The 27,010-nt window shown below is 42.0% G+C and overlaps 1 protein-coding gene across 1 annotated transcript in view; it reads right to left on the bottom strand.

Moving 5' to 3' along the window:
- nphs1 (NPHS1 adhesion molecule, nephrin) overlaps positions 1-20,768 on the bottom strand; it is a 40,908-nt gene extending 20,140 nt beyond the window's left edge. The window contains exons 1-10 of the mRNA XM_046045297.1: positions 20,750-20,768; positions 17,925-18,018; positions 14,790-14,984; positions 11,347-11,469; positions 5,932-6,054; positions 5,150-5,231; positions 3,996-4,099; positions 1,998-2,119; positions 1,614-1,785; positions 256-413 (exon numbers count right to left, since the gene is read on the bottom strand). Coding sequence (XP_045901253.1) covers positions 256-413; positions 1,614-1,785; positions 1,998-2,119; positions 3,996-4,099; positions 5,150-5,231; positions 5,932-6,054; positions 11,347-11,469; positions 14,790-14,984; positions 17,925-17,988 — 1,143 coding nt within the window. The 5' untranslated portion in view covers positions 17,989-18,018; positions 20,750-20,768. The remainder of the gene's footprint in view (positions 1-255; positions 414-1,613; positions 1,786-1,997; positions 2,120-3,995; positions 4,100-5,149; positions 5,232-5,931; positions 6,055-11,346; positions 11,470-14,789; positions 14,985-17,924; positions 18,019-20,749) is intronic.
- Between the last annotated feature and the right edge of the window lie 6,242 nt (positions 20,769-27,010).

Genomic DNA, 27,010 nt, shown 5'->3' on the forward strand with positions numbered 1-27,010 from the left:
CATTTTAAATGTTTTTTTATGTGTACCCTAAAGGCACACTTGGCTGAAGGGCAATGCTGTTGCACTTAATCTTTTATGCCTTTCACAAAAAAAGAAACAAGAACATACCCTTTCTTAGTATTCTCTTTAAACTGACCATTGCGGTTTCCAATTATAGCTCATTGTCTACACTGCCTCTTGCCAATATTGTACTTGTCTACCTGCTTAGATAGATAGATTTCAGCTTTTTGCTGGTTGTGCGCTGTGTAGTCTCACCTCTTCCATAGTGACAACAAAGGAGTTGAGCTCCTTGTAGCCCAGCCACCAGCGGATCTGGACAGGGGGATTACTGGAGCTGGCGTAGCAGGTCAGATTCAAGTCCTGCCCCTCAGTTGCCTTGAACGATCCCAACAGTGTCACCTCTGCAGGCTCAACTGATGCACACACATATAGGCAAGACAAGTCAGTGAAAATATCGCCCAGTGAATAGCGCATTCAACAGCTACCTATTCTGATCACAGTGGTAGCACAACTATTTTTGGATGTGAAACATAGAGCTGTATCAAGGGTGAGAGGGAAAATCACTTTGAGTGGCAACTTGTTTTCTCTGGAGGTTTTCACTGTGATTTCTAAAGTATGCTTCTTTTTAACCACAGGGGGAGACAGGGTACAATTGCTGCAGGCAAAGTGATGCAGCTGCATAAAGCCTTCGGGGGAGTACAAAGGCTGGGGACTGAGCTGGCAGACATGGGGAAGGAGGGGTCATATATGTAAATCTTATACTTATCCGTGTCTGCCCCACATGAGACACAGAATGGGACGCATTTGTGCATGACACACAGAAAGCCATGAGGTAAAAGAGGCATATTCATATTACACCGGTGAGACATATTCTGGTCCCTCCAGCTTCTGCCAGTGCCTAGAGCTCAGTCAGGCAGTCAGCAACTCATTTGCAACATCCCTGAATGGATGAATGGAAGGCATGGCACAAGGGCCTGTTTGGAGCTTGGTGAGAAAAGTAACTTCAGCCACGTTCACACAGCATGTGCAAGAGATTTCTGCATGGGCCGATCCTAATTCAAACATTTACATGGAACAGGTACATCAATCTCACGGCATTTAAAGCTCTGACTTACTTTGTCTGGCTCTGTAGGGGAAATCAGGCTATTGTTAGACTTAATTCACCGTGGCTGCTGAATATTAATTCTGTATTTGTTTTATTGTTGCTGAAACAAACATTTTATATTCAGAGAGAAAAGTATAATCTATTAACCATGGGCGCTTCTGTAGCACAAAGTGTAGGCTTTACTGCCTCGGGATTGTGCATTGAAGCAATTCAGCTGAATTAGTGTAGTAGCTATGAAAGAGCATGCAGTGATACTAATCTGGAGGCAGTCGGAAATATGGGCTGCAGCCATAATAACCATTAGTTTCATTAATGATATTAGCATTAGAATTTGTGCTGGGACAGCAAAAGAATAGGTTTTGGAGGTAAGACTCTTATTATATTCCTCTGCCTCATGTCCATATCCTTAATAATCCATTGCTGCGAGTCCTGCCAAGGCTTTGTGTGTGTGTAAGTGTGTGTGTGCGTTTCAGCGCTGTACACTATATTAAGTATTATTTTCACTCACAGAGCACAGTGATTTTGCGGCTGAGAGAAAGAGGTGACAGGGACACCAGATTGATGCTCTCACAGCACAACACTGCCTGGTTGTCCGCAGGGGTGATCTTCAGGTTGAGGATACTGCTGGACTTCTGCATCACAATGTCCTCCTGCCAAATAGTGGACAGAACTTCTCCATTCTGACAAACAGATGAACATGTGAAATTTAAAAAAAGGTAACATTAAGAATATGTTTGAATAGTTGCACAGTCCCATATGGTGCAGTCAATGAAGTAGAGAAGCTACTAAGAATGGGAAACCTACACTGCAAGTTCATAAACTAAAATTTCAGATTCTGCCAGAGTGACTGTGTGTTACAAAGCCTCCTTAGCAAATGGTGCAGAAGATTTACCTTGGTCCAGTGGAGATTGGCTAGGGGGTTTCCACCATGAGACACACACACCAACCTGATCATTGTCCCTGCTTTGATTTCCTCCCACTCCAGACCTAGAATAACTGGAGGCTGAGGTGGGACTGCCAGGAAACGAGACACAAAAATAAAAATGGACTTGACAAAGGGGAATGCCATGGAAAACTGAAGAGAAAAGGATAAGGGGAAAAATGGGATGCAGGAACTTAGGGAAACAGGAGGATGGAGGCCAACAGTAGGATAACATGAAAAAGAAACTGCACTGTGATGAGAATACTCTTGGCAATTGAGTAGGGAGCATCCCTATTTGTTGAGACGAGGCCAATAAATTGGGCACATTCAACAAGACTGCAAGATAAGAGGTCCAGATCTGATGAAAGCATTAAGTATTAAGGGAACAGTGAACTGGATCCAGTCCATAAAGCAAAATAACAGATGTTCAAAAAGTAATAAGGCAACGTGAAATATGAATAAATTACAGCCTTGTTGAATAAAATATAGGCAGTAAATAGATGAGGATGGGTCTTTGTTATTGCTGCAATCAGTTTCAGAGACCAGGCTGCAGACCCAGGGACAGTGTGACAAATTGCCACCTTGCTAACAATCTGGCTGGCTGAAAATGGCCACCGCGCTGGCTTTGATGGGCTAGCATGCTGAGCAAGACTGCAGTGGTGGTCCAAAGTTCTGCAACATTAGCACTTAGCCCCTGTTGTATAATACAGGGCAGAGAGACAGAGAGGAAAGGGAGGAGTGCTCACTGTTATTGGCGTTTGTTAAAACAGCAGCGTTGCCTTCTAATGTGGAGGAGTATAGATAGAGACAACATTAAGGTGTCTAGTCAGCCTGTGGATAACACGGCAGCTGAGCTGGAGGGAGTGCTCGTTGCTGAAGGTGTCAGCAGCCCTGCTCCACTTTAATCAACAACATGATTTAGGCCTGGGAGAAGCAGGTGGGTAGACTCTTAAGCCTAAAACAATCAATTACTTTAACTGATCAGCAGAGTAGAAAATACTAAACCTACTGTAGTAAACAGTAGCTGAGCTGTGACACTGTTTGTGCATTCAATAACAATGGTTTTCTTTGTTGCCTTGCCAAATAAGAGGAAAACGAAACGCCAAATGCAATGAGAGACAGAGACAGCGTGTGTGTCAACTTACTTTTGTGTGCTACGGTAACAATTTTATTGTATAATGTCATGCGGTTTGTAATAATAACATGAAAGAAAAAAGCAACAGAAACTGCCTCCCCTCCTGCCTCAGTGGATTCTAATTTTAATTTGAGCTGATGAGCACAAAAGTTGCTGGGTTAGTTTTGTGGGATTCATCATTATTAACTGTTGTGGCCTTAGCTTCCCATATTAGTTATTATAATATTGTTAAAAAATTCAGTACTTGAAGCCTCGCTGATATAATCCATCTCAGTTGGTCTAATAATTGGTTTCTGTGTTTTGGTTAACATTGGGGAAATAAGACTAAGGGCGTAAATAGTTTTAAGATTACTGAATAATACAATAGATCTAAACTAAACTAGTTCAAATTTAATTGCAGGGTTGGTATTTGATTTTACAATGATAGCTACTGAAAACAGCCTAGACCTCCTGTTTTGGTCATATCAGTCTCAGCCCACCAGGGGCAGCCTTGTGAACTGGAGGCAGTCACACTTATGTTGACTTGAAGTAGGTGTGAGCTTGCCTTCAGGTCAAATGTTTCTCTTCTGACCAGTAACACAGACTGAGTGCACAAGGCCGGATACCCTTGGGCCTCCCGGAGGTTGGTTTCCTGTGTGATTGAGTGTGTGTGTGTGTGTGTGTGTGATTGAGTGTGTGTGTGTGTGTGTGTGTGTGTGTGTGTGTGTGTGTGTGTGTGTGTGTGTGTGTGTGTGTGTGTGTGTGTGTGTGTGTGTGTGTGTGTGTGTGTGTTGTTTTTTTCCAAAGCAGACGGGGTGTTGACTGTCAGTTTACAGACAGGTTGAGACACTCACAGTACACGCTCATGGTCATTGTGGTCTCCACAGGCCGTAAAAGGGCGGGGTGCTTGGCATAACATGCCAGCTGCCTCCCGTTGTCAGAGCTCAGAGCAGTGACCCTTTGAGAGGTAACATAAAGATGGAAGAAATGAGAAGGATAAAATAGTTTATATGTGGCCATACAAAATTCACATCATTGTTATATTTCGCCAGTGGTGAAAGACGTATTCAGATCATTCACTTACAGTAAGTTGTGCAGTCAAAATCCCACTTGAGTAAAATTACAGGAGTATTATCAGTAAATTTAATTCTTGTATAAAAGTATAATCTAAGTTCTGCAGTAAAATGTCCCCCGTGGCTATGAGATTGTTAATACTGATGCACTGATGTTAAAGCACCATTTTACTGTAGTTCAAGGTGAAGCTAGCTTTACTTTATATGCAGTTAGGTAGTTTAGTCCAGTGGTTACCAGTCTAGAGGTTGGACCTCCCAAAGGGTAGCAAGATAAATTTGAGGGGTTGTGAGATGATTAATGGGACATGAAATAAGTAAAGTTCTGCTACACAAATTTGTAACTTTTTCAAAAATGCACTTTGTGATGTACATAGAAAGACCTGTGCAATGCTGTGGATTTATTCTGTGCTTAGTTTACTTTTTTAGTTTATGTCTTCTATATCAAATTACAGAACAATGTCAACCATAAAAATCACACATGGCCCACTGCTGTGTGCGCTCAGTGTGAATATGAGGAAGAAGCATCAATATTGCTTAAATCCTTGGCTGCTCTGCAATAGAGCTGAACAACTTTGCAGCTCCTCAGTGCCAATGTTATCTCAGGATATGACAAGAGGTTATTATCTTTGACACAGAAGAGACAAGTGGGATTAAAGTAATCTATAGCCCTGTTTAATGTATAGGCACCTGGCGAACCGGCGAGGATCAGATCTGTCTCGCTGCAGGAATGTAATTTTGTGCATTTGACAGAAGCTAATTCAATCTCACAGCGCCAAGTAACAGTTCGCTGTGTGCAGAAATTCATTGTACTCAGTAAGACAGAAGGAGAAAATCAGAGCGGTGTGAAAACAAGGGAAACAAGAAACAAAGACAGACTTGGAAAGACTGAGCAGGTTGGTGAGGAGAATGAGTCTGGCAGGCGGGTGAACACATACGTTACTTGAGCATGCGTGTTCAGGAGCTTATCCGTTGAGCCAGACATGGTGAAAGACTCTCCACCTGTCAGCTCGACTTCATCTAAAAGACACAATGGGGCGAAGGCACACAAAAAGGGAGAATGTGGTGTGTAAATTTGTTCAAACAGCAACATCAGTGTTAGTCTGGTGTGGAATCGTAAATACTGGATTATGATAGGTATGTGTATCTCTGTGATTGGTACAGTCGCAGTGTATAATAATCTTAACCTGTCTTGCAATGAAATCAAATAGGTGTTCAGTTTACAATATCAGCAATAGTAAAGATGTATATTTTAAGAAGAAGAGAGAAGAGAAAATATTTATCTTAGACTTACGGTACAACCCTGTAGATAAATTCACACCAAGAGATAACACTAGAGCATCATGTTTCAGCAATATACAGTACAATAGGTGTGTCGGAGGAGCATAAAGCAAATACAGAATATTGCAGTTGTTTTTGTAAACAACTGGAAACATGTGATACATTCACTGTCCACGCAAAGTCAGTGGAAATTGGAAATTCAAATGTTATTTCCTCCCACACAGTCTGTTCCTTTCAATTCTGCAATTCGAAGACTGAGAAATAAGAAATCTTTACTGAACTTGCATTTTATCCTCGCCATGTTTTCATGTTGATAAATACAGGTTGCGACCTATAGAGATCCCGGAATGTACAATATCGGAAACACTGTTGCCCTTTGTCATAACCTGCCGGGCTGACCATCTCTGTCACATTTAGTGCAGTTGAAAGGGTGACTCACCTTTATAAAGTGTGATTTCAGCCGAGGGCTTTGAGTCAGTGGCAATACAGGTGACGGTGTACGTCTTCCCTGCTACCCAAGGTGTTGCCATGTCCAGCTCCAAGTGTGCCTTGGAAGGAGGAACTGAATGAGAGAAACAACAGTTCAAGTCATATTTATCACATCAGTAACCTCATATTCATCACTGTAATTTTGGGCTAGTAGAAACAGGCGCTATCACAGATGGATATTAGCTTATGCAATGATATGATAATAAGCACTTTGGGAGTGACTGGAATGTCACGCTGTCAGCTCGTGAGTGATTTACTACAGCAAGGTTTGATGTTCTGTTGAGTTAGAATACAAATTGTGGACAAGAAGAGAATACAGAGATGAAATAGTGATGAAACTGATCCAGTGCTAATCTATCATAGCAAACACCAAACGCTTCTCCTCTCCGATCACCCCCAAGCTAAATATGTGCTTTCTGGGATGATCAAAGCAGTCTTCACTTCTCCACTGTTCTACTCTACAATCCTTTTATCTGACCATAAATAGGAATTCCAGGAAAATAAAACATGGTTTTGAACACAGGGACCAAAAAATTGTTTGGCAGTAAACTGAGAAATCTGCCACCAACTAATCATCAAAGAGATTTCTGCAGATCTGCGAGACTCTCTTTACCAGGACTATCAGAAACCTGGTCGATTATTGTGCCGCCTATTAGGTTAAGGTTGTTTGTCTTTCTTCAGAGATCAAGTGCAAAGTCTGACAGAGTTCAGAGACATAACGGGGAGCTGAAAAGTACAGTATGGCTACGTGTGTAAGAGAGACATGAAAGGGTCTGGCAGAGAAGTAAAGAGACATGGCAAGAATGAAAAGGCTGCAGAGGACAGCAGGGCAGGAAGATAGCTGCTGCTGAATTCTGAGATAAATCCACTGCTAATGTGTGGGTAAACAGCTGGACCACAAGCAACCGAAAAAGTCAGGCAGTCAGCTCCTCTCCATCTACTTGGCACATACAATCAATCCTGGGCCACTAGGAGGAGCTGTTGCTGTGTGCAGAGTCGCCCATTGGCTCTCATCTGCTATTGAGACAGATGAGATGTGGCTGCAGCTTCAAACTGATTTAAAAGAAGCAATTGAATCTGTGTGGACTGTGATGGGTTACCCAGAGCACTGCAGAGGCGCGCGCTGCAATAATGAGATGCATTTGTTTGTTTTCCCCCCCCTCTTCCCTGAGAAGATGACTGGGCCATGCATCTATTGACAGCCCCTGCACTCTCAATCTACTCAGGCCCGCACGATCCACATTGGCGCGCCACTTGTTGTGCTCGAGTCTGGCAGACGAACAAATCCTAAAATAAGAATAATGATATGTTCGCAAATGAGGGAGGCAGGCAGGTATCTAATTTTTTCCTCGCTCACTCATGCTGGACCTCTCCTCTTATCTCTCATTCACTCTCTAGCAGCCCTCCCCCACCCCCCTCCCCCACGCTATCCTCCTTGACCACTGCAGTTAAACTGAAGAAGTGCAGGGGGAAGGTGTGTTCCAGCTTAGACTGGGAATTACAGCCCGCCATCCATCACATCTGCAAACCATGTGACCCAATCAGCCCAGTCAGGATGAATTTAGACATAGGTTACACATACATTTGTACAAATGTGATAGCATGTGGACAACAACAAAACACGCAATTCAGTTTAATTTACTAGACATGCACTCAGAGGAAAGAACAGACAGCAAACAAGGTGTTCTCTTAATTAACACTTTCTGCTCCTTCTTTGTCTACCTGCCTGTCGGCTTTTTTTACTGTCTCCCTATCTCTCGCTCTGCTTTCTAGGCCTATCTCTCTTGTTAAGGCACATATATGAACACAAAAATAGACAGGCATACAAAGACTTGCTCCTGCCACTCAGACGAGAAACAGTGAGCCGCAAAATTCGATTCATTAGACAAATACAGACGGACGGATGGATAAGGTAGATAAGAAGCAGATTAGCAGACATACATCAATATGCATAAGCAGCTCTTTCCACCTGTCTGTTCTCTCTCATTCACTCTCTTTTCTCCTTTGCACACAAACACCCAAAGATAAACTCGAGTCTACAGTGCATGCACGTAGATGTGCGTGCAAAAACACACTGACACAGGCGAGCGGATGCGCAGACAAGCTACATTCATCTCAATTCCCTCTAAAAACAGGCGCCAGCGTATGTACAGTGTAACATGTGATACCAAGCTAATTCTCTGGAAAATATTGGAGAAGGCCCAGAAGATAAAACAGTCTCTAAAAAGCTTATTATGCCACATTAAGAAAATAATGGAGACCAGAAGATCAGACTTCTCAACACCAAACAGACACACCTCAATGGTTTTATCTCTGAAGACGAAGACTGGCTAAAACCACACATCCGTGCACATGTACATGCACAAGGATATATTTTTAAAATCATATGTGCATAAAAACACACAGGTCTCAGGTGTGTGATCCCTGGCAATTAAAGCCTCCGAAACAGTGCTATTTTTTAAGCTCTCCCTTCCTCTCTGTCTCGTCTGTGTCTCCTCTGCTTTGGGGGAGAAGTGGAGCAGCATCCCCCATCATCCCTCACTCACTGACATGCCACTCCTTTACGGACTCTTTCAAGTTTTGTTTTTGGGTCCATTACATAACAGTTAAGTCCCTATTTGTGTGCATCCATTGCCATTGACAGACAATATTTCACACACCTGCAAGATCTGATGTGTCTCTAAATCTACCTTACTGACATTCAAAAAGGAGTTCAAAGCAAAGGAGAAACACAGAACACTTCAGTTATCCCTTTAGTGTCTCATTTTACTATTTAACAGAGCCTCCTTTGCTAATTGTAAAGACCCTGACACTGTAACATCAGTCTGGCACTGTAATATGCACACCGTCACACCAGTGTATAACACACCATTCTCTGATGGGGTTACATCTTGGGCAACTGTCAGAACTTTTCGCGAACGAAGATGAATAAAGTCACCGTGTTCTACGCTGCTTGTGCCCCCATTTATAAGTTGTTCCATTATTCATAACAGGGAATCATAAAATGAAGGCTCATTATATACTCTTCAAGTGCTAAACTCATTAGCTACTGCAAAAACCTCACCATAGCCCTGGCTCCTAAAATGTCCTCTAACCTCCAACCAACACTGATAATAAGCTTACACACATGGACACACACACACACACACACACACACACACACACACACACACATATCTCTGTAAAACCTGACTATGGCAACTGAATGAGTAACACAGTCTAAAACCAGAACACATCAAATAACTGTTTTGAACATTTGCAGGAGGCATCTGTGCAGGCATGCAATGCGGTGAGGGAGAGAGTTGTTCATTAATAGGATTAAATGCTAAGGCTAATGGTATAAACCGAGACACAGGATGTGTCAGGTATGTGACGGGCACAGTGCGGGGTAAGTTTTAGCAAAGGAGGGGGTTTCAGAGGAGGGGGTAGAGGTTGTTATTGTCATGGATTACTCACTGCCACTTGATCTGCCTATTGCAGTAATCCCCTATCTAAGCTCTGCAGGAAGGCAAAAACACACAGGAGTTATGTTGCACCAATGGAAATGTCTTCAAAACATCTCTTTGTAAGCCCATGGATGGGGCTTATTGACATTTTGGCCTCCCTCCCCGCTATTCACTGCCTGTGGTGATCCATCTTGAATTAGCCAGTCATGATAGCACTCCCTCTGACCCACGAATCCAATTATTCGACCAGCAATCTCTGTTTTGCTTTCACATCCCTCCCCTCTACCCCACTGTATCTCCTCATAAAGAGTTTATAGTGTTTTGATTTGATGCAGGGCTTGATGGGATATGGCCATGGTTGAATGGCCAGGGGTGTGGGGCCTTGGGATCTGTAGTTCAGTAATGGAGAAGTCCGTGGGGAACTCATCAGAGACAGTGCTCTTCAAAAGAATGCACAGTTTCTAGTCCCAGTTCAGCACTAACAGGAGATTGAATTCATCAGCTCATTATAAAGCCCCAGATTAGTCACGTATTTTGAATCAGTTGAGTTGGTGGGGTGGAACAAATGACCCTTTAGGACCAAGGCTGCAGAGTGCTTTTTAAGTCAGCTGCTTCACTCTTTGCTCTTTGCAACAGTACAGCTGCAAATGTCCGTCTTAAACAGTCAACAGCTGGGAAGTGTTCCCAAGACACTGAACAAAAACACCAGCTGAGATGTGTGAAGAGGATTCACTGTCAATGTCAGGAACACAGGGCAGCAGTGGGTTTCGGTCATGGTAAATTCATGGTAAACTACCAGCAATCGCTGATGCCACATAAAACTAATTCCCACACACTTTGACCTTTTCGACAAAGCCGTTGACTTTGTGCATGTGGGGCACATGCAATAGGCACCTTGGAGGAAATAAATGTGAGAGTCAAGCCTGCTGTGGCTGCAGGTGTAGGCCTGCTGTAGGACATGAGACCGCTGCAGCGTAGAACAGAGCACAGCCATTCAAAGGACGCGTCTGCGGTCTATGCCTCTTCCTATCCCACACCACTCGCCATCCCTGCCACCAGCCCATTGATGTCAGAAAAACCTGCTTTCTTCCCAGAGGAGAGTGAGGCCGCTAGAATTGCCACAGCAACCCCCCACCCCAGTGAAAAAAAAACCTCTCCATGGTCACCAAAGAGAAAGCCTGAAAGAGAGGGAGAGAGAGGAAGAAATTGTGCAACGGAGAGAATGTGGAGGGGGATGTAAGTAAATGAACTGCGCCTGGAGAAGAAAGGTTCTTTTAGAGTCCTTTCCTTGCCACATATGGGCTTGCTCCCACAAGCACAAGGGATAGGGAGATAGCAGTTATTATAGAGTGACAACAGGTGGTCTAATGTAGTGGCACAATTACATCTCTTCCAGCCCATGTCTGAGTACGAACTTTTCAGTCACTTCTGTTATAATTTAGGGAGGCAAGGGAGAGACATGGATCGCCCTGAGGCTGCCAGGGAATCCAGGCTCTTCTGGTACTTTATATTGTGCAGCTGCTGGTTAATGCCATAGACCTACTGGAACATGTAGGGATGGCATAGTGCTTGTTAAAGAAATAAATACTGTTTGAAAAGTTAGAGAAATTGTGACTGTCATGTTTCATACACGCTTCAAAGATGATTTACGCTTGAAGTAAACTGCTGAGTTTTGCTGTACCAAGGACATGTAGAATTTTGCCTCTAAAATCAAGTGCTTAAGCAATTTAAAACTCTTTATCAATAGAAATGAATATTTAACAGCTCTTTATATGCTGATTACTGGTCAAGAGGTTGTGTATGTTACTGGAGTACTGAAGATGCTCACTGTGCCATCATTTTTTTTACTCTGACAAATAAAAAAAGAAGATATATTCAAAAGCCCCCACATTGTCCACACACTCCATGGTTTTGCTCACTTAGTACGTTGACCCAGGCTGTTATGGAAATGATTGCTTGACTGCTCTCAGACCGGCCCGCTTGACATTCATACGGGGCGTCATCTTCCAGTTGGGCTGCTTCAATCTTAAGATGATGCTGCCCTGGAATAGAGAGGGAGAGATTAATTATTTTTGTGACACATTATGTTGTGATGAGGATATGCTCACTAAATACATGTAGATAATTACAAAGAGGAGGGTTTTATTTAGTTTTCTTGTTCACACCCCACTGAATATAACACTCGCTGTTCGGAGTTGGTGCATGTTTATCGGTAAGTACCTCCTGCAGGCCCTATTTCTTCTGTGTTGATTTCAAAGTGTCTGAATTATAGGCAATTTTCAACTTGGGAAATGGGAAAATTAACAATAAAAGCAATTTGTACAATGACAGGCTGGCATTTCAATTCAATACGGTAATACACACTACTACTAATGCTTGGGTGTTTGATTTGATTATAAATAGGCTATTTTCATCTTTCTGTAAAATGGAAACATCTCACTTGCTGAGAACCTCCTGCTGCAGGCATTTCCATTGACATGCAAGTAGTTGTCTATAGTCATAGCAGAGATATTTTGTTTCAGAATGAATTTCTAGTATGGTAAACGAAATCCAATCCCTGATTCACAACGCCGACTAAATAAACTGTCTATTAATTGATGCCAGGCAGAGCCCATCTTTCTGTCTCTCTCTTCTGATAGTCTGGCATGCCAACAGGGCTTGATTTGTTTGATGCGTTGCCATAACCTGTGGGGATTAGATGATGTTCAGTGTTGGTTTTCCAGCGCCTGATTCACTGGCAGACAGCCTACTAACATGTGCAAAACAGTATCTTGGTCTGACAACCACCCATGCCTAAAAAGGCATGTGTCGAGTAAGCTGGCAAGATAATTAACAAAGAAACAATTCTCACATCTAAGTTATCATAAAATGCAGACAGTGAGAGACATTGAAATTATTAATCATATTCCTCTTTCCTGAAATTACTCACAAATAGTGCAATCAAGTTGCAGAGAGTGAGTATTTATGGTAGGGGAGATGCAGGATGGCTGCAGCACTGTGCTTATTGTCCATTACTCTGTATTTATTTCAACAAGAGCCTTCAAAATGTTGGGATATAGTATGTAGCCATTGTGCAGCCATTATGTCTGCAGCTGATTATATTCCCCACTTTTGCATATCTGCATTTGTGTACTGGCCCTTAAGCTGGTAACACATTGTTACATAACTGGGGAAAGGTCAGTTCCAATGGAAATGAAAGGAAAGAAGAAAACCAACTAGTATCAAATGTTCAGACAGCCTTTTTGCATCATTCAGTCAGCCGAATATAAGCAGTATAGTTCCTCTCACTTGCGTGTATTTTGTCATTTGAAAATCAGGCAGTATGTTCCAGAAAATATTCCACGATTTGAGCCAGTTTAGTTTACAAGGCCATTCAGCCTTTCAGAAAGCCTTTATATTGTCATGTGTTTAATGTTACCCTATTATACCTGGGGCAAACTAATTAAATATAAAGTATGTGCTACAAATGCATTATTATTTCTGAAACAAACATAAAAGTATACACACAATGCGAATACTTTACTGCAATGTTTCTTGGCTCAATTCAGTATTACATACTTAAAAGTAAAGCATATTTGTACCTTTTCAAAAGCCAGAAAGATTCATTAAACTTGACAACAACGTCATTTGCAAAGACATTCTAGTGTTGGCAGCATGTCACTAACAAGAAATCCCAACAAGTAGTTCAGTCGATAATCATGTGTGACTACCGTCTACAAATGTTTGATATTAGTTAGTTGACATTGTAAAAATATGAAACGTGCAGTATTTGTGTTCATTCATAATTAAATGTTACCTTATTGACTGGCTGGGTGCCATGTACCACAATTAATTTACACTTTGTGGACCAATCATTGAAAATAAATTAACAACTTAATTCTGTGGTGCCAAGCTGTTTATCAGTTCCTGTGTGTTTTTCTTTACATTGCACATTGTTGTACACATGCATTAAATCCTAGATATAGTCTCACATCCATACACATCTACATTATTGCCTCAGCTTGGGGAAACTAAGGGTGCTACATCAACTGCTAGTATATGTTCAAATCAACGCTTGCTTCTCCTGTGTGTGAACGCTTTATTTAAGCATCAATAAACATCACGATCAGTGAAAACTGGTGGAGTATCAAGTGCAGTCAAGTGTCATCTTAAAGGATTTTGCTCTTTCTGTGCAGTGCAAAGTGATTGCATACATCAGTCTGCAGTTTCTTTGCCGGTAAAGTGTCCCTGCGCTGATGGGTATTTTATTCATGAGTGTATGCTTGAGTGTTTGACAGCTATATGTGTTTGTTTTCCCTATGTTCATGTATATATAGATTTTGTTATAAACAAAAAGAGAGATATAAAAAGAGGCAAGATTTTGTTTTCTAACTCTGTACCTGCTGTAATGCACACATTGCCATTTGCTCACTGATAACTAATCAGCTGAGAAATGACATTTTAGAGTTTTATACATGTGTTTTTCGTGTAAACATTAGGTGTTAATAAGCATGAACAATATGAGCATTAGCATCTATGCATCCCTCAGTGTTCACGTGTCGCTGGCGGTCTCCCACACTGTGAAACAGTGAAGTGTGGCTTGTCTAGTTGCGGGCTGATCAGGAGCAGATGCTCTTCTCTTACTCGCGATTGCCTTCTAATTGGCTATTACTTTTTATAGACTGTGGTGCAGATTCTGCAACACACTTTATTCCCTGCCACATTTCACTGATTTGCTGACACGCTGGTGCTTTAATTTCTTTTTTCCCTGTCTTTACATGTGAGTGACAGTGAGGGGGGAGTGTGAGAGGCTGTTGACAATCACATCACCTCCCCTGTCCCAGATGCTCCCTATATAGAGAGCTAGTGTGTCATAAGGTTCCCTTAATGTCTGTGTTGCTTTATTACAGCATTTGAAGCCATAGCAACAACATCATCTCAATTACTTTTAGAGTAGCCAACATCAAGCTGTACTGTCGGACGCTTCGTGAGCTGACATAATGAAAAAAATACAACCTATATGTCACAAGAAAATAAAGAAGTACATAAGGATAAATATAATAATGCCAGCATATTATTGTGTTACTTTCTTTGGTACATCATACTGCATACTTTACCCTTTTCACATCATGGCATACACAGTGGCTTTGCTTTACCTAGACCAGTGTTATTTATGTTAATCCACTCAACTGGATCTTTTGAGTTGATCATTTCTATGAGATTTTGTTTTCTTTGCCAAACCCATAAACTGCAAACCTCATTCAACCATAGCTAATTTTTGATGACTAATCTATTTTGTGACTTTTTTATCAAACAAGTTAACTTATTTAGCTTGGATAAGTCCATCAAAGCCCAATAGGCCATAGACCGTATCCCTGTTTACCTCTCTTGGGGTTTCCAATCATGCTGTAGCGTGGAAAGCCTGGCAGGCTTCTGTGATGTCCCAGGAGGAGGCCATCTTTCACCCACTGCACAGTCCCTGAGGCCCGCAGCACCTCACACCTCAACACAGCTGTGGCTCCCATCGGCACGGTGACGTTCCTGGGCTCAGACCTGAAGGCCTGCTGGGCCTGCGTGCCTGGAGATGTAAAAAGAGAAGGAGGGAAGGAGTTGGAAATGGAATGATAGACCAGATAAGGGATGTGGTGGGATTTAAAGTAAAGAGAGGGAGAAGAATGAGGGCAGAGTTTTATGGAGGAAATAAAAGGAGTAGAGGGAGCATGACATAAACACACAACACAGGGATGCAGTCTTGTGTTCTTTTGTCTGAGAACGCACCCCATTGTGTCTGGCTACATTATTCATCCTGGCATATGTTTTATTGATGGGAAACTGCAGTGATACGGCCCTGAAAATGAGTCAATAAAGTAATTACTGCGAATTAAATCCCCCCTTGGCCTTGCAGATAGGGTATTGGGAGGAGGAAAAAAGCATAGGGTATCAGAGACCTCGTTCACCTGCGGTTTTTCTTCAATGTCGATGTCCCACCTGCTAATTCCTCCTGGGAAGAGTAATGATTATCACTTTAATCCCTTGTTTATCATAGGTGGGGTTGGCCATCTTTCAACCAAGCTCCTTGGTGACATTCTGTGATGCAGTGCACTTGAGTCAGGAAGGTAACCCTAACGCCGACCACCCATGAGCCTCTTACACTGGGGCTAAGATTAGATGATTATTATACAGAGAGGTTTATGAATAAATTAAGTTCAAGGAGCCAAACGCCACTGCCTACGCCAACTAATGCCTAATATCTAAGCATGAATCTCGTTTAAACAATGCCCCACAGAGAAGGCAGCCTGATTCCGCTAGCCTGCTTGAATCTTGACCTTCATTGAAGCAATGACCAAGTTGTTTGTGAAGTGCATGCTCTGTTGCGTCTGACAACATGAGTGAGAGGCAGAGCTCTCAGATCAAGGCTAAACCAGTCACCTCACGTCAAATATGAAGGGCAAGATTGGCCATTACAAAGGATGCATACAAACAACCAAACACGGGAGCACATTTGCATACAGTTTTCATAAATAAATACTCAACCGTGATCTACAGTGGCTGCTGAAAAAGTTACACTGTATAATTCTGAGATAGAGAAATACTAAATACCACATCAAAATGTAGCGATACGACTCAGTTTTCATGTTCTACAGTGAGTGCGTAATTTTAAAATGAAAAATAACACTCACTCATGAATTGAGCCCTTGTTTATTTCATTAAAGCATTAGCCTTAATGACTCTTCTCTGCTTGTGCTACTGTTACCCTACATTTTTTTAGTCACAGATAAACATTTTGATGGTTTTCTCACAAATGTAAAGCAAAAAGGGAATATCTCACAACAATTGTGTTGTGCCCTGCTTGTGGTCCCATTCCATCAGACTCAGTTGAAATGTTCAATGTCGCATTATTATTATCAGTGACCATCATCCTGCATTTGGCCACTTGTGTTCACAGTTTGCATCTAAAGTTTCAGTACTATTTTTGTTTTATTTTAGCCTGTAAAGTCATAGCACAATCTCAATTAAATTCTCCCAGTAAGCCTGTCAGTAAGCAAACATGCACTTCAGCACCTAAATGGAATGCAGCCATCATTAGTTAATGTTATTAATTATACCTGCATATTCCTGCTATGACCTGTTAAAATGTCTGCCGTGAAAAATTGATTTCCATTCCTTATTCAAGAGTGCACGTCTGCAATTTGCTTCTCAATCCTTATTTCTACATTCATTTCTAGCCTCTCTAGGTAAGGGATGCAAATGCAAATATTTGTTTATAGCTAAATCTTCCTCTTCTGTCATGAGGTAGCAAGGATATATGATTAAGATCAGTTTGTCCCCTATAATGTCAAATGACTTAGCGTTATGTTTAGTGGGTTCCATGAACTGGAAGTCACTGTGGTAATCACCATGGAAACTAGTGAGGAAATAATGTGCATATAATACCCAGTAGCAGAAGTAAAATTATTTTGGTGTTGTTTATTTTCTGTATAAACTGCTCAGTGCCAGATGTGCAGGAGGGACATAGCCAGTTAATAAAAACTGTCAAGGACAGCATCCACAGCTCCATACTGCTTATATTGGACAGATATACCTTGAGCTAATCCCTGACAAACAACAACCCTGATAGAAAAGTCCCTATGGTCACATAGAATAACGCTATTGGCCATACAGTTTGGGCAGTGTTCTGATTAAGCTATTTGCATACAACACCAATCCCTAAGTGTTCCCATAAATAAATTGGTTAACAAAATGTTGTGGTGTATAACATATGTGCATTTGACGCATAACAGTTTAACATTGCACTGTAGCAGCTGGATAGAGGATTAGTGACCTTTAAGGGGAGAGCAGAGGTCAGTGGTTACATGGAGGCTCAGACCCTTATCTGGTGTCCAACAAGATGTCTACACTTATCCTATAGAACTTTGTTCATATATGGATTGGTGCCTTAGTTTGCAGACTCTGACCCCTATATGGTATTTAACAGATACCTAAACATGTCCTATATAAGCTGTATTTGATGTACAGAGAGACAGAGTGGCCATCGGGCTGGGTCACTCTCCAAGCTGCTGCAGAGCTTGTAATTGATGCTGAACTCCTTGATGTAATAAACTTTTATGTTCAAGAACAGTGTCAAGCGCATTTCTTCTCAACACATCATCGCAGCATTATTGTTCGGACACCACAATGTTCCTGTCTACCTGAGGTCCTGTTCATAGGGAGAATGATCCCCTAGAGAGTGAAACAAATGCATCTGCTGGTCTCCTATTAGATTAAGCAATAACAACAGAGGAAGGTAACAATGATTACGTTAATAGGTGGGATTATGTTAATAATTGTCTAGATGCTGAAAAACTAAATAGAAAGGAGAACATACAGTACATAGATGACACAGTAAGCCCAGTTATACTACAGTAAACCTGGTATCTTAAGCAAGATTTTCACAGTATGAGATTAAGATAGGTATGTGATTAACCACATTAGTTTGACTGACTTCCATGTACTACATGGTGACATTTGATTCTCTTACCCAAGACGAGACAGAGAAAGGGTAGAGCTGAAGGAGACACCGTCCATGCTGACAAGGAGTTCATTTCAACACTGACACTTGATCTTCGACAATCCTGGAACAACCATGGAAAATACAACCTACTTGAAATACACACAAATACTGTTTAACCTCCATGTCTACAAGATGAATAGAGTAGGCATATGCTTTTAAGAGGCATTTGTATTGAGTGCAGCAGTGCAGAAAAAGAAGCTATCAAATTAAAAGGAGTCTTTTCATGTTTATGTTTCTTGTTTATTTTCAAGGTTTTTTACTTGACTCTGTGCTTTTGTTATGCTATTTACTTTTCACTTTGGCATCCGACTCCCTAGTAAGTGAAATCAGTTTCACAAGCATGGCATTGTGTAATTTGTGTTTTAGATGCAATAAATGCAGAGGGGCTTTCTGTATTTGAGTGGCTTAGATTGTTAAGCTAGTTCTTGTCTCCTGATAAGTCACAAGGAGAGCACAATACCCTTAAAGCAGTACATTTGAATTTGTGATTAGTTGTTATAAAGACCTCTATGACTCTTTTCTTCCAGCATCTCTTACCACAATAATTCAGGACCAACTGAGGGAGTGAAGAACCAAGCATATATGATCTCTTGGATGTCCTGATAAAGGGCAAATATAAAATTTTCTACAAGATGATTTTTAAACAGCACTTATATTAATGGAAATGTCAATGTGGGAGGTGACAGTGTCTTCCACTGTACCTATAGTTACAGTAGCTAATGTAGTTTTGGTGTCTTGAATCCATGTTCACATCCCTAAAATACCATAACAGCAGCATATTTTATTTGAATGATATTAATGTTTGTTAGTTGTCCGATGTAACCCATACCTTAAAATTGCGGACAGTAGATCAGAAAATGCTCATCTATGGTATTTAGAGGGTGCAATGTATTTTGTTGTTTAGGTATAATGATTTGTTTAGTAAATAGGTTCCAACATGCAACATTTTATATTATGGTGCCTTAAGAAAGCCAAAAATATGAGCCATTGTCAGGACCATGCTATGCTATTGTTGAATGAATGGATCACAGAGACATTTTGCTACTAAGTCTATGGGCAGTGTTGTGGGGCTGTGCCCACTGCATCCAATGCTTTTCCTTGTTTGACCTGAAAGAGCCCTCTGTGGATTTTAAGTCAGTTTGTAATCACTTCAATTTATCTGCTGCAGGAGTGGAACAAATAATAGTGATTTACTTAATTGAAAACTAAATATTTTCTCATCTGAACAGACAAAATGAATTGAAGGCAACAGCTCTTTGACGCATCTCCCCTCAGTCAATTAGTTGCACTCCAACAGGCTTTGATAAGAATTAACTCACACTCAATTATTTTTTCGCTCTCAAAACATTTGTGTATTTCAGAGCCCCCAGTATACTCTTTGAACACACAAGGGCAATTATTTCCCTCTTCAATGAAAATTATTTTCTGAGGTTAAAAGTGCCCGTCTTCTCTTCATCTCTGTCTCTTTTAATGCCTCATGTAGGTAAACACAAACACAATCATTATATCCTGCCTAATGCTGACATTCAGTCATCCATCTTTTGATAAGAAGTCCTGGATTCCTTTCATTTGTCTGCAGTACAATGAAAAGAGCCAGAATTTCATCTCTACCTTTGGGCTTTTGGCGAACAACGGCTTTAATTACTTTAAAAATGCAGCCTGTCGCAAGAATTGTGATTTACTGTTTGTTTTCTTGAAAAACTCTGGGATGGTGTAGCATTTGTGGAATAACTGTGATATGTCATTTAACATTTGCTTAAAATACAACAATAGATAAATACCAGACTGAATGAAATTCATTTGTCTTCAAATATAAGAAAGACCCCTATTTTACTTTAACAGCACTCATTGCCACAGGTTTTTTTGACCTTGTTCTTCATGGGCTTCTTACAAATGCAAATTAGAAAGTTTGATTTGAAATTTGATTCGCTTTCAGAGACAAGGCTGCCACTCTCCCCGCAAGGGCATTAGAGGTAGCTGAACCATTCAGCGTGACCCCGACAGGTAGATTTTTAATGGCGTCTTTCATAACATCATCAAACGACTCAATACACTCAATCCTAGACCAATTTAACGCGAAACCCCATGAAATCAGTCAATGTGCATAAAAATGAAGTTTCATCCTCTGTGCAGCCATCCAATTCAGATGTGGCCCTACATCTTAATTCCAACCTAACTTCTTACCGATCTCACCAGTTGCCTGTGGGTCCAATTACTGTAGCTTATAGAAGCTGTGTTGCGAACCATTACTGCTTTAACACTGAACTGCTGATAAAGAGGCTTTCAAAAAGATGCAGATTAGATTATCAACAGAATCTAATCACATGCGATTTTACATTAAAACATGGCATTCTTTCAGTGGTCTGATTAAGACCTGACTGGATGTGCTAAACACTGACAGAACATACCTCAACCTCAAGGACAGGCAAGCTAAATCATATGTTATCAGTTTGGGCCAGCAGTTCAGCAGCTTGACAATGTCCAGTGCGAATTCAAAGCACTCAAAGAAACCCAAGTTAGGTGTTTATGCACTTTGTCTCCACTCCTTCAGCTCTAAGTTTACTGCATTACTCTGACTTTGCTACACACCTGCTCTCCTCAGGAAAAAAAAGTTGAAAGACAGAGGCAAAACCTTCTTTCAACCTCCACCAACTCAAGCACATCTGTCTGCCTAGGGTGCACAGAGAGAAGGCAGGCAGACAGACTCACAGAGAGTGGGTACCTCCTTCTTTAAAAAAGCCAAGAATCTTTGAATAGGTGTGCAAATTTGCATGAGAGAGAGCTGTGCTTACCTGTTGAGTGACGCCAAGGCTCAGGAGCGCCTTTTGTCTTACTGATCTACAGATGGCTCTCTGAACACAAGTGAGCAACAGAGATGTTAAAGAATGCCAATGGGACTCCCCCTTCTCTCACTCCTTATTCTGAGATGGAGGCAAACAGATAAAGAGAGGGAGAGAGGCAGTCGCAGACTGTGGAATGGAGGAAGGTTAGTGTATATGAAAAGTGTTGGTGGTAGAGGTTTCAAGGGGGTCACCTGGACAGGAAAATAAATGCCAAGAACTGTATAACAACAAGAGATTTTTAATATGTTTAAGGCCAGTCAAAGTGACCATTTTAAAAGTTGCTGGACTTCTTGTTTCAGCAGAATTGAATCAATTAACTATAAAAGCTTAATAAAGTTCCAGTGAGCCAGTAATATGAGGGTAGGAACATGCCTGATGTTTCTTTCTATTCTGCCTTTCTGGGGAGTATTCATGGACCCATTATTTAGCACTTCACTGTGGTGAGTTGGAAGGAGTACTGCAGCCCTCAAAGATACAGATGCAACACGGACGTCTTCACAGCTGCTAGTTTGTAACATTTACACTCATAAATAATGAATGGAAATGAGAGTATCCACATAACTGTATTTCCTATACTGAATTCTCCTGGGGTGATCTGCTCCGCTGCAGACAGAGACAGGCCAAAGAATTCACTTTCAACAATGGAATATTTTATTTTTTTCTGAATACTGCCCCCACCCCCCATTTTGTCAATTATATACTTCCAACTGAATGGTGGCTGGAGAATACTACCATTTGCTCAGTGGAACATACTGAAAGCTCTTCTAGCAAGACAACTTAAAGGTCACGTTTATTTTCCATGAGCATGTATTTTTCATTTGATCTGCTGGTATTCTACCCTTGTCCTGTGGCTCTGAGTTGACTATATGTACAAGCTATTTGCTCTGTATAAACACAAAAGCAGCTATACTGCTGCATCTGATGTTTCACTACGGGTCAGCTATACAGTAATGATAGACCAGCCGCTGCCTGTGAGAATAGTGAAAGAAAGTCCCCCATTTGTGCAGCAGGTAATAAAGAAAGAATAATAATGACACCCTTAAATGGCACAAATTCAAGGACTGTATACCTTGTGTTGTGCTTGCTGCAGCATGCAGTATCCTTTGTGTGAATGAGTGTAAGCCTGTGTGTATGTGTATAGGTGGTGAGAAGGTGTGTGTGTGGGCCAGATGTTAGCATGGATTGTGTAGTCGGAGCTAGCCCCACAGACAGTCATTAAGCCCAGCAGCCCAGGGCTGGAAGGTTAATTCCCCCGCCTGGAGGGGTATGTAGGTGGGAGGCAGGAGGAATGGAGGGAGGGAGGTGGAGGGAGGGAGGTGGAGGGAGGGAGGGGGGGGGGTGTCAATGGGAGGCGAGGGGGCTGTGAAGCTCAGCACTCAGTTCACACAAACAGCACTGTCAGCAAGAGTGGAGCCGCTCCACTGCCAGATGAAGGAAGAGGAGGGAGAGAGCTGGGGCCTGACAGAGAGGTGGTGGGGGAGGGAGCGAGATGGACAGAGGGTCTGAAGATGAATGGTGAGAGGAGAAATGCAGGGAAGAGGAGGGAAATACAGTAAGAGGGTAAAAAAAAAATCATGTCAGGAGGTTGGACAGGCAGAGGGTGAGATGAAGGGGACACGAACGAGCAAGGTAATGGAGCGAAAGAAACGGATGGAGGAAGGAGACAGAAAGATACTGTAAAATGGGCTGTGGAGTGATGAATAGAAGACGAGGAAGGATCAGAGGAAGGGGGGAGATGGGAGGAAGGAAGGCTGACATGAAGAGTTGTTTTGAAAACCAACAGGAAGTCTACTGACTCAGACCAGTGCGGCAGGGAAAGCAAGGAGGAAGATTAATCAAAGAAAGCAATAAACACTACGGTGGAAAGCAACACAATATGTGGAAGAGGGAAAGATAGGGTCATGTCCATGGGATTGATTCAGAAAAGTGGAGTAGGGGTGAGACTGTATGTGATATTTTTTGTGTGTTTGAGTTCCTGTGCATGCCTGTGGGTGTGTATAGTATTTTTGTGAAAGGCGCATGGCGTAGGGGGCATGCTTCAACCATTTGGATCACCATTAGCAATGTGACAGCTTATGTTCTGTAACTTATAAAGGAATCTTAATTATGGGATGATTATTACAGTTTGGAGTAGCTAACAGTTTAGATAGGTAGAGATATTTATCGCCCAATACGAAATTCACGGCAAGAAGAGGATTCGACTAGTTCTCCCACAGTTCTCAGGAAGTGGTTCATTTAGTGAAAAGGGGTCTTAGTAGACCTTCAGGACTTCTGAGGGTTCTGACAAAGGCCTGCAAAATTGTCTTTGTGCATTAAGCTAGAGAGTATTAGATCCACACTCTAAGCCTAACTACAGCCTTCTGATCGTGAGCTGGTAGTTTGTTTGGCCTGGGTAGTGGAGAGCAAGGCAGGCAGCTGATCCGGTCCGTGTGTCTCAGTGGAGGAGTCTGGCGTGGCATTAAGTGAAGCTCTGCTATATTGCAGAGTCTTGCTAGTGGGATGAGTCTCAGGTGTGCGGGAGGCTGTTAGCCGCCGAGAAGCCCAGGAGCACCACACCCAGACAGATACACAAACACAGAAAAACAAACATGGGGGGGGAGAAACAGCAGGACAACACAGGAGGAGAGTTACAGCCGGACCATGACATCTGTTGCCTGCCACAGTACAGCTGCCATATCAGTGATGCTTCTGTGTTCTAAATCTGTGGACAAGGTCAACATGGTCTCCCCCCCCCCCAGCTAATCTGGCTCCTAGTCGACCACAGGAGAGGGGGATTTAACATGCATCACCGGAAACCAGAAATGTCAATTACAGGCATCACTAAAGTAACAGTAGCAAACAGAGATAAGAGGACTTTCAAAAGTCTGACAGAATACGTAGTTGCTTAATCCCCTTCACCAGCGCTTTCTTCAAAAGTCTGTTATAGTGACGAAGTCTAAATAGGGACATGAACCTTGTCCCTCTGTTGTTTGCAAGTTTGCAAGAAGAGATTCTCAAGTTGCTGTGCTTTGGTTGACCCATAGACCAAGTGATGCCAGAGCATGTGGAAAGACATGTATCGGGGTTAAGACGGATTTGGAAAAACCCAATTAAACACACCGACACACTTTTTGCCATTCCCCTTCAATCCCCATCCCTGTCTCCCTTTGTTGGCAGCAACATGAAGTTCAGGGCTGGTCGTGTGGGCGTGTGTGTATGTGCCAGGATGGAGGGGCTTGAGAAAACCAGCTGTGGTGTCCAGATTGGGGAGGGATTATTTCCCAAATCTCCCCCATTTACCTCAGCTGCCTAACAAGCTCCTACCTAACCATGATAATTCAGTGATATTGTGACTTTGATTCCGTTGTTAATGACAAACCCACGCTGTTGACCAATCAAATGAGATTTTGTTGATGAGATTTATATAGATCCTTGTCTAGGTAAAGTACAACATGAGGATGCTTACTGAGTGGGTGTATGAGATAAAATCTTTATCAGACTAATAACCAGCATTGGATACATGTATGTAACTGATGGCTGTGTGATGCTAATTCAACTGCAGTAACATTTAGGTAGACGGTAAATATAAATATCACTAAGTTGCTGCTATTGCATATGATCACACCAGTGCCAAGGAAAAGTACCAGGCTTCTTTGGGAAAGTGAAACTCTTCATCTTCAACAGATTCCTGTGTGAAGTCATGAGGTCGGAGGCTGGACAGGATCGCTGAAACAATATTATTAGGTCACTGAGGGAAGAGGAGAAGGGTCAGATAATAAGACTCAATCCAGCAGAGTGAAAATGCATGGGAAGGAAAGTGCTGACGCCTCCCTCATTCTCGCTCATCCAATTCCCAGCACTTACTCTGTGCCACTGATATTCATGCCGAGCTGTCTGTCCACGGCCCACAAACTTTAACGTCCGCCGTCTCCACCGCCCCATCTATCACCCCGCTGTGGTGATGGACGAATGGAGAGCAGAGCAGAGAACATGGTGGTGGGTGGGGAGGGGGTGGTGGTAGAGACATAAGGGACAATATTGAAATTTCAGGTCAGAAAAGACAATTGTTGTATCCACTCGTGTGTGTCCCATTCACTTATTCAGAGCCACCTCATCCATGTACAATAAATACACGCACAAACATATGTGCATGGAGGCAGGCACACACACACACACACACACACACACACACACACACACCAGAGCCTCCTATCACAAGCAATTCAATAAAGATACACAGAGCTCAGGCAATAACCTGATCCTGGTGAGAGATGTTATAGGCTTTGACAGGCGGGCTGAGCCACACAGCCCAGGCTGTTCTCCCAGTGTCACTAACAAAACAGAAGGATTAGAGGATGAAACTAAGCTAAATCTGGGCGAGCTAAAAATGACGGCAAAAACAAGAAACAAAATTGAATGGATCCAAAGCAGGCCTTTAACCAAAGCTATTAGGCAATAAAAGGCCACTTTGATAACAAAACCCTTGTGTTGTACTATTTATGTTCTGCTGTCCACAAACACACACATACACTGCCTATGCACACACACACATGTCCCCCCCACAAACACATCTTTGTACTTTTGTATCTTGAACCTCCATTGACTGGATATTTTCTTCTACCAGCCATGTTAACCATAACTCTCATTCCTACAGCTTTAACGACAGTGAACTCCGGGACAGTTGAATATTTTGCATTTCTTACCTAAGGAGAACTTTTTTTTATTACCGAAAGAGGTCAGGCTTTGCAGTTTTCAAAGGAGTGATTCAATGATTGAAATCCCATTTGCATTATTTGTGATTATTACAGAGTGAGGACGTCTGCTTCACCTCAAGCAAAGCTACTGTTAAGACTGGTTCTCAGTGCAGTACACATTATGTCTTGAAAACCCAATATGTCTTTTCGATATACATTTATAGCATTGTCATCTAGTGGTCATTGTAGTCTAGCAGTTAGCCAGGTATTTTCTGCAAAATGCTGCAGTGCCGTGACTGTTGAGGTGAGATGAAATTTGCTGTTTTTAACACAAAGTGCGGCTGTGTTTGTTATTGTAAAGTGTTAAATCTGCTTGGTGCAATATGAGGCTTGGGCAGTGGACGGCAGCAAAAATCTAAAATTTACACGTATTACTCTGATGGGCGACTTTATCAAAAGACACTAACAAGTAAGAAGAAATGGTAGTTCAGTATTTTCAGTCAGCACCAGCATCTTCTCTAGTAGAGTTAGTATTATTTTACTTAAGCTGGGTGTCTGATTTTATAAGTCTTGTTGTTTAATTCCATCTCACACTGTCTGAGTAAATTGTCTGCAATGTAAAGCCAAATCTCACTATCTCAAATTGTACACCCAGCATTAGCAAATGGTACTGTATCTTACTCGTTAAAAGGATGTTTACTTTGAATTCCCATCAGTAAGATTTAATACAGCCTTTAAAAAACTCAGTAAACCATTTACTTCAAAATATTTAAGAAATGATCCCTCCATATTGCCCCGGCTGTAAGAGGAAACAGCTGGCCACCTGCAAATGTGCCTCATATTTTATCCACTTTAACCAACTTTCACTTTAGCTATGCTGGCTTAAAGCTACAAGGCAAAAAAAGTGTCAATAGGATACTACAGACGGACTTATTCACATTCCCTGCTGCAGTCTAAAGGCCCACTTAGAAAAAAACTGAAATATCACATGGTCATAAGTATTCAGACCCTTTGCCGTGACACTCATATTTAACTCAGGTGCTGTCTATTTCTTCTGATCATCCTTGAGATGGTTCTACACCTTCATTTGAGTCCAGCTGTGTTTGATTATACTGATTGGACTTGATTAGGAAAGCCACACACCTGTCTATATAAGACCTTACAGCTCACAGTGCATGTCAGAGCAAATGAGAATCATGAGGTCAAAGGAACTGCCTGAAGAACTCAGAGACAGAATTGTGGCAAGGCACAGATCTGGCCAAGGTTACAAAAAAATTTCTGCTGCACTTAAGGTTCCTAAGAGCACAGTGGCCTCCATAATCCTCAAATGGAAGACGTTTGGGACGACCAGAACCCTTCCTAGAGCTGGCCGTCCGGCCAAACTGAGCTATCGGGGGAGAAGAGCCTTGGTGAGAGAGGTAAAGAAGAACCCAAAGGTCACTGTGGCTGAGCTCCAGAGATGCAGTCGGGAGATGGGAGAAAGTTGTAGTAAGTCAACCATCACTGCAGCAATCCACCAGTCGGGGCTTTATGGCAG

Source organism: Micropterus dolomieu, linkage group LG03 (genome assembly GCF_021292245.1).
Source record: "Micropterus dolomieu isolate WLL.071019.BEF.003 ecotype Adirondacks linkage group LG03, ASM2129224v1, whole genome shotgun sequence".
In the NCBI taxonomy this organism is placed as follows: domain Eukaryota; kingdom Metazoa; phylum Chordata; class Actinopteri; order Centrarchiformes; family Centrarchidae; genus Micropterus; species Micropterus dolomieu.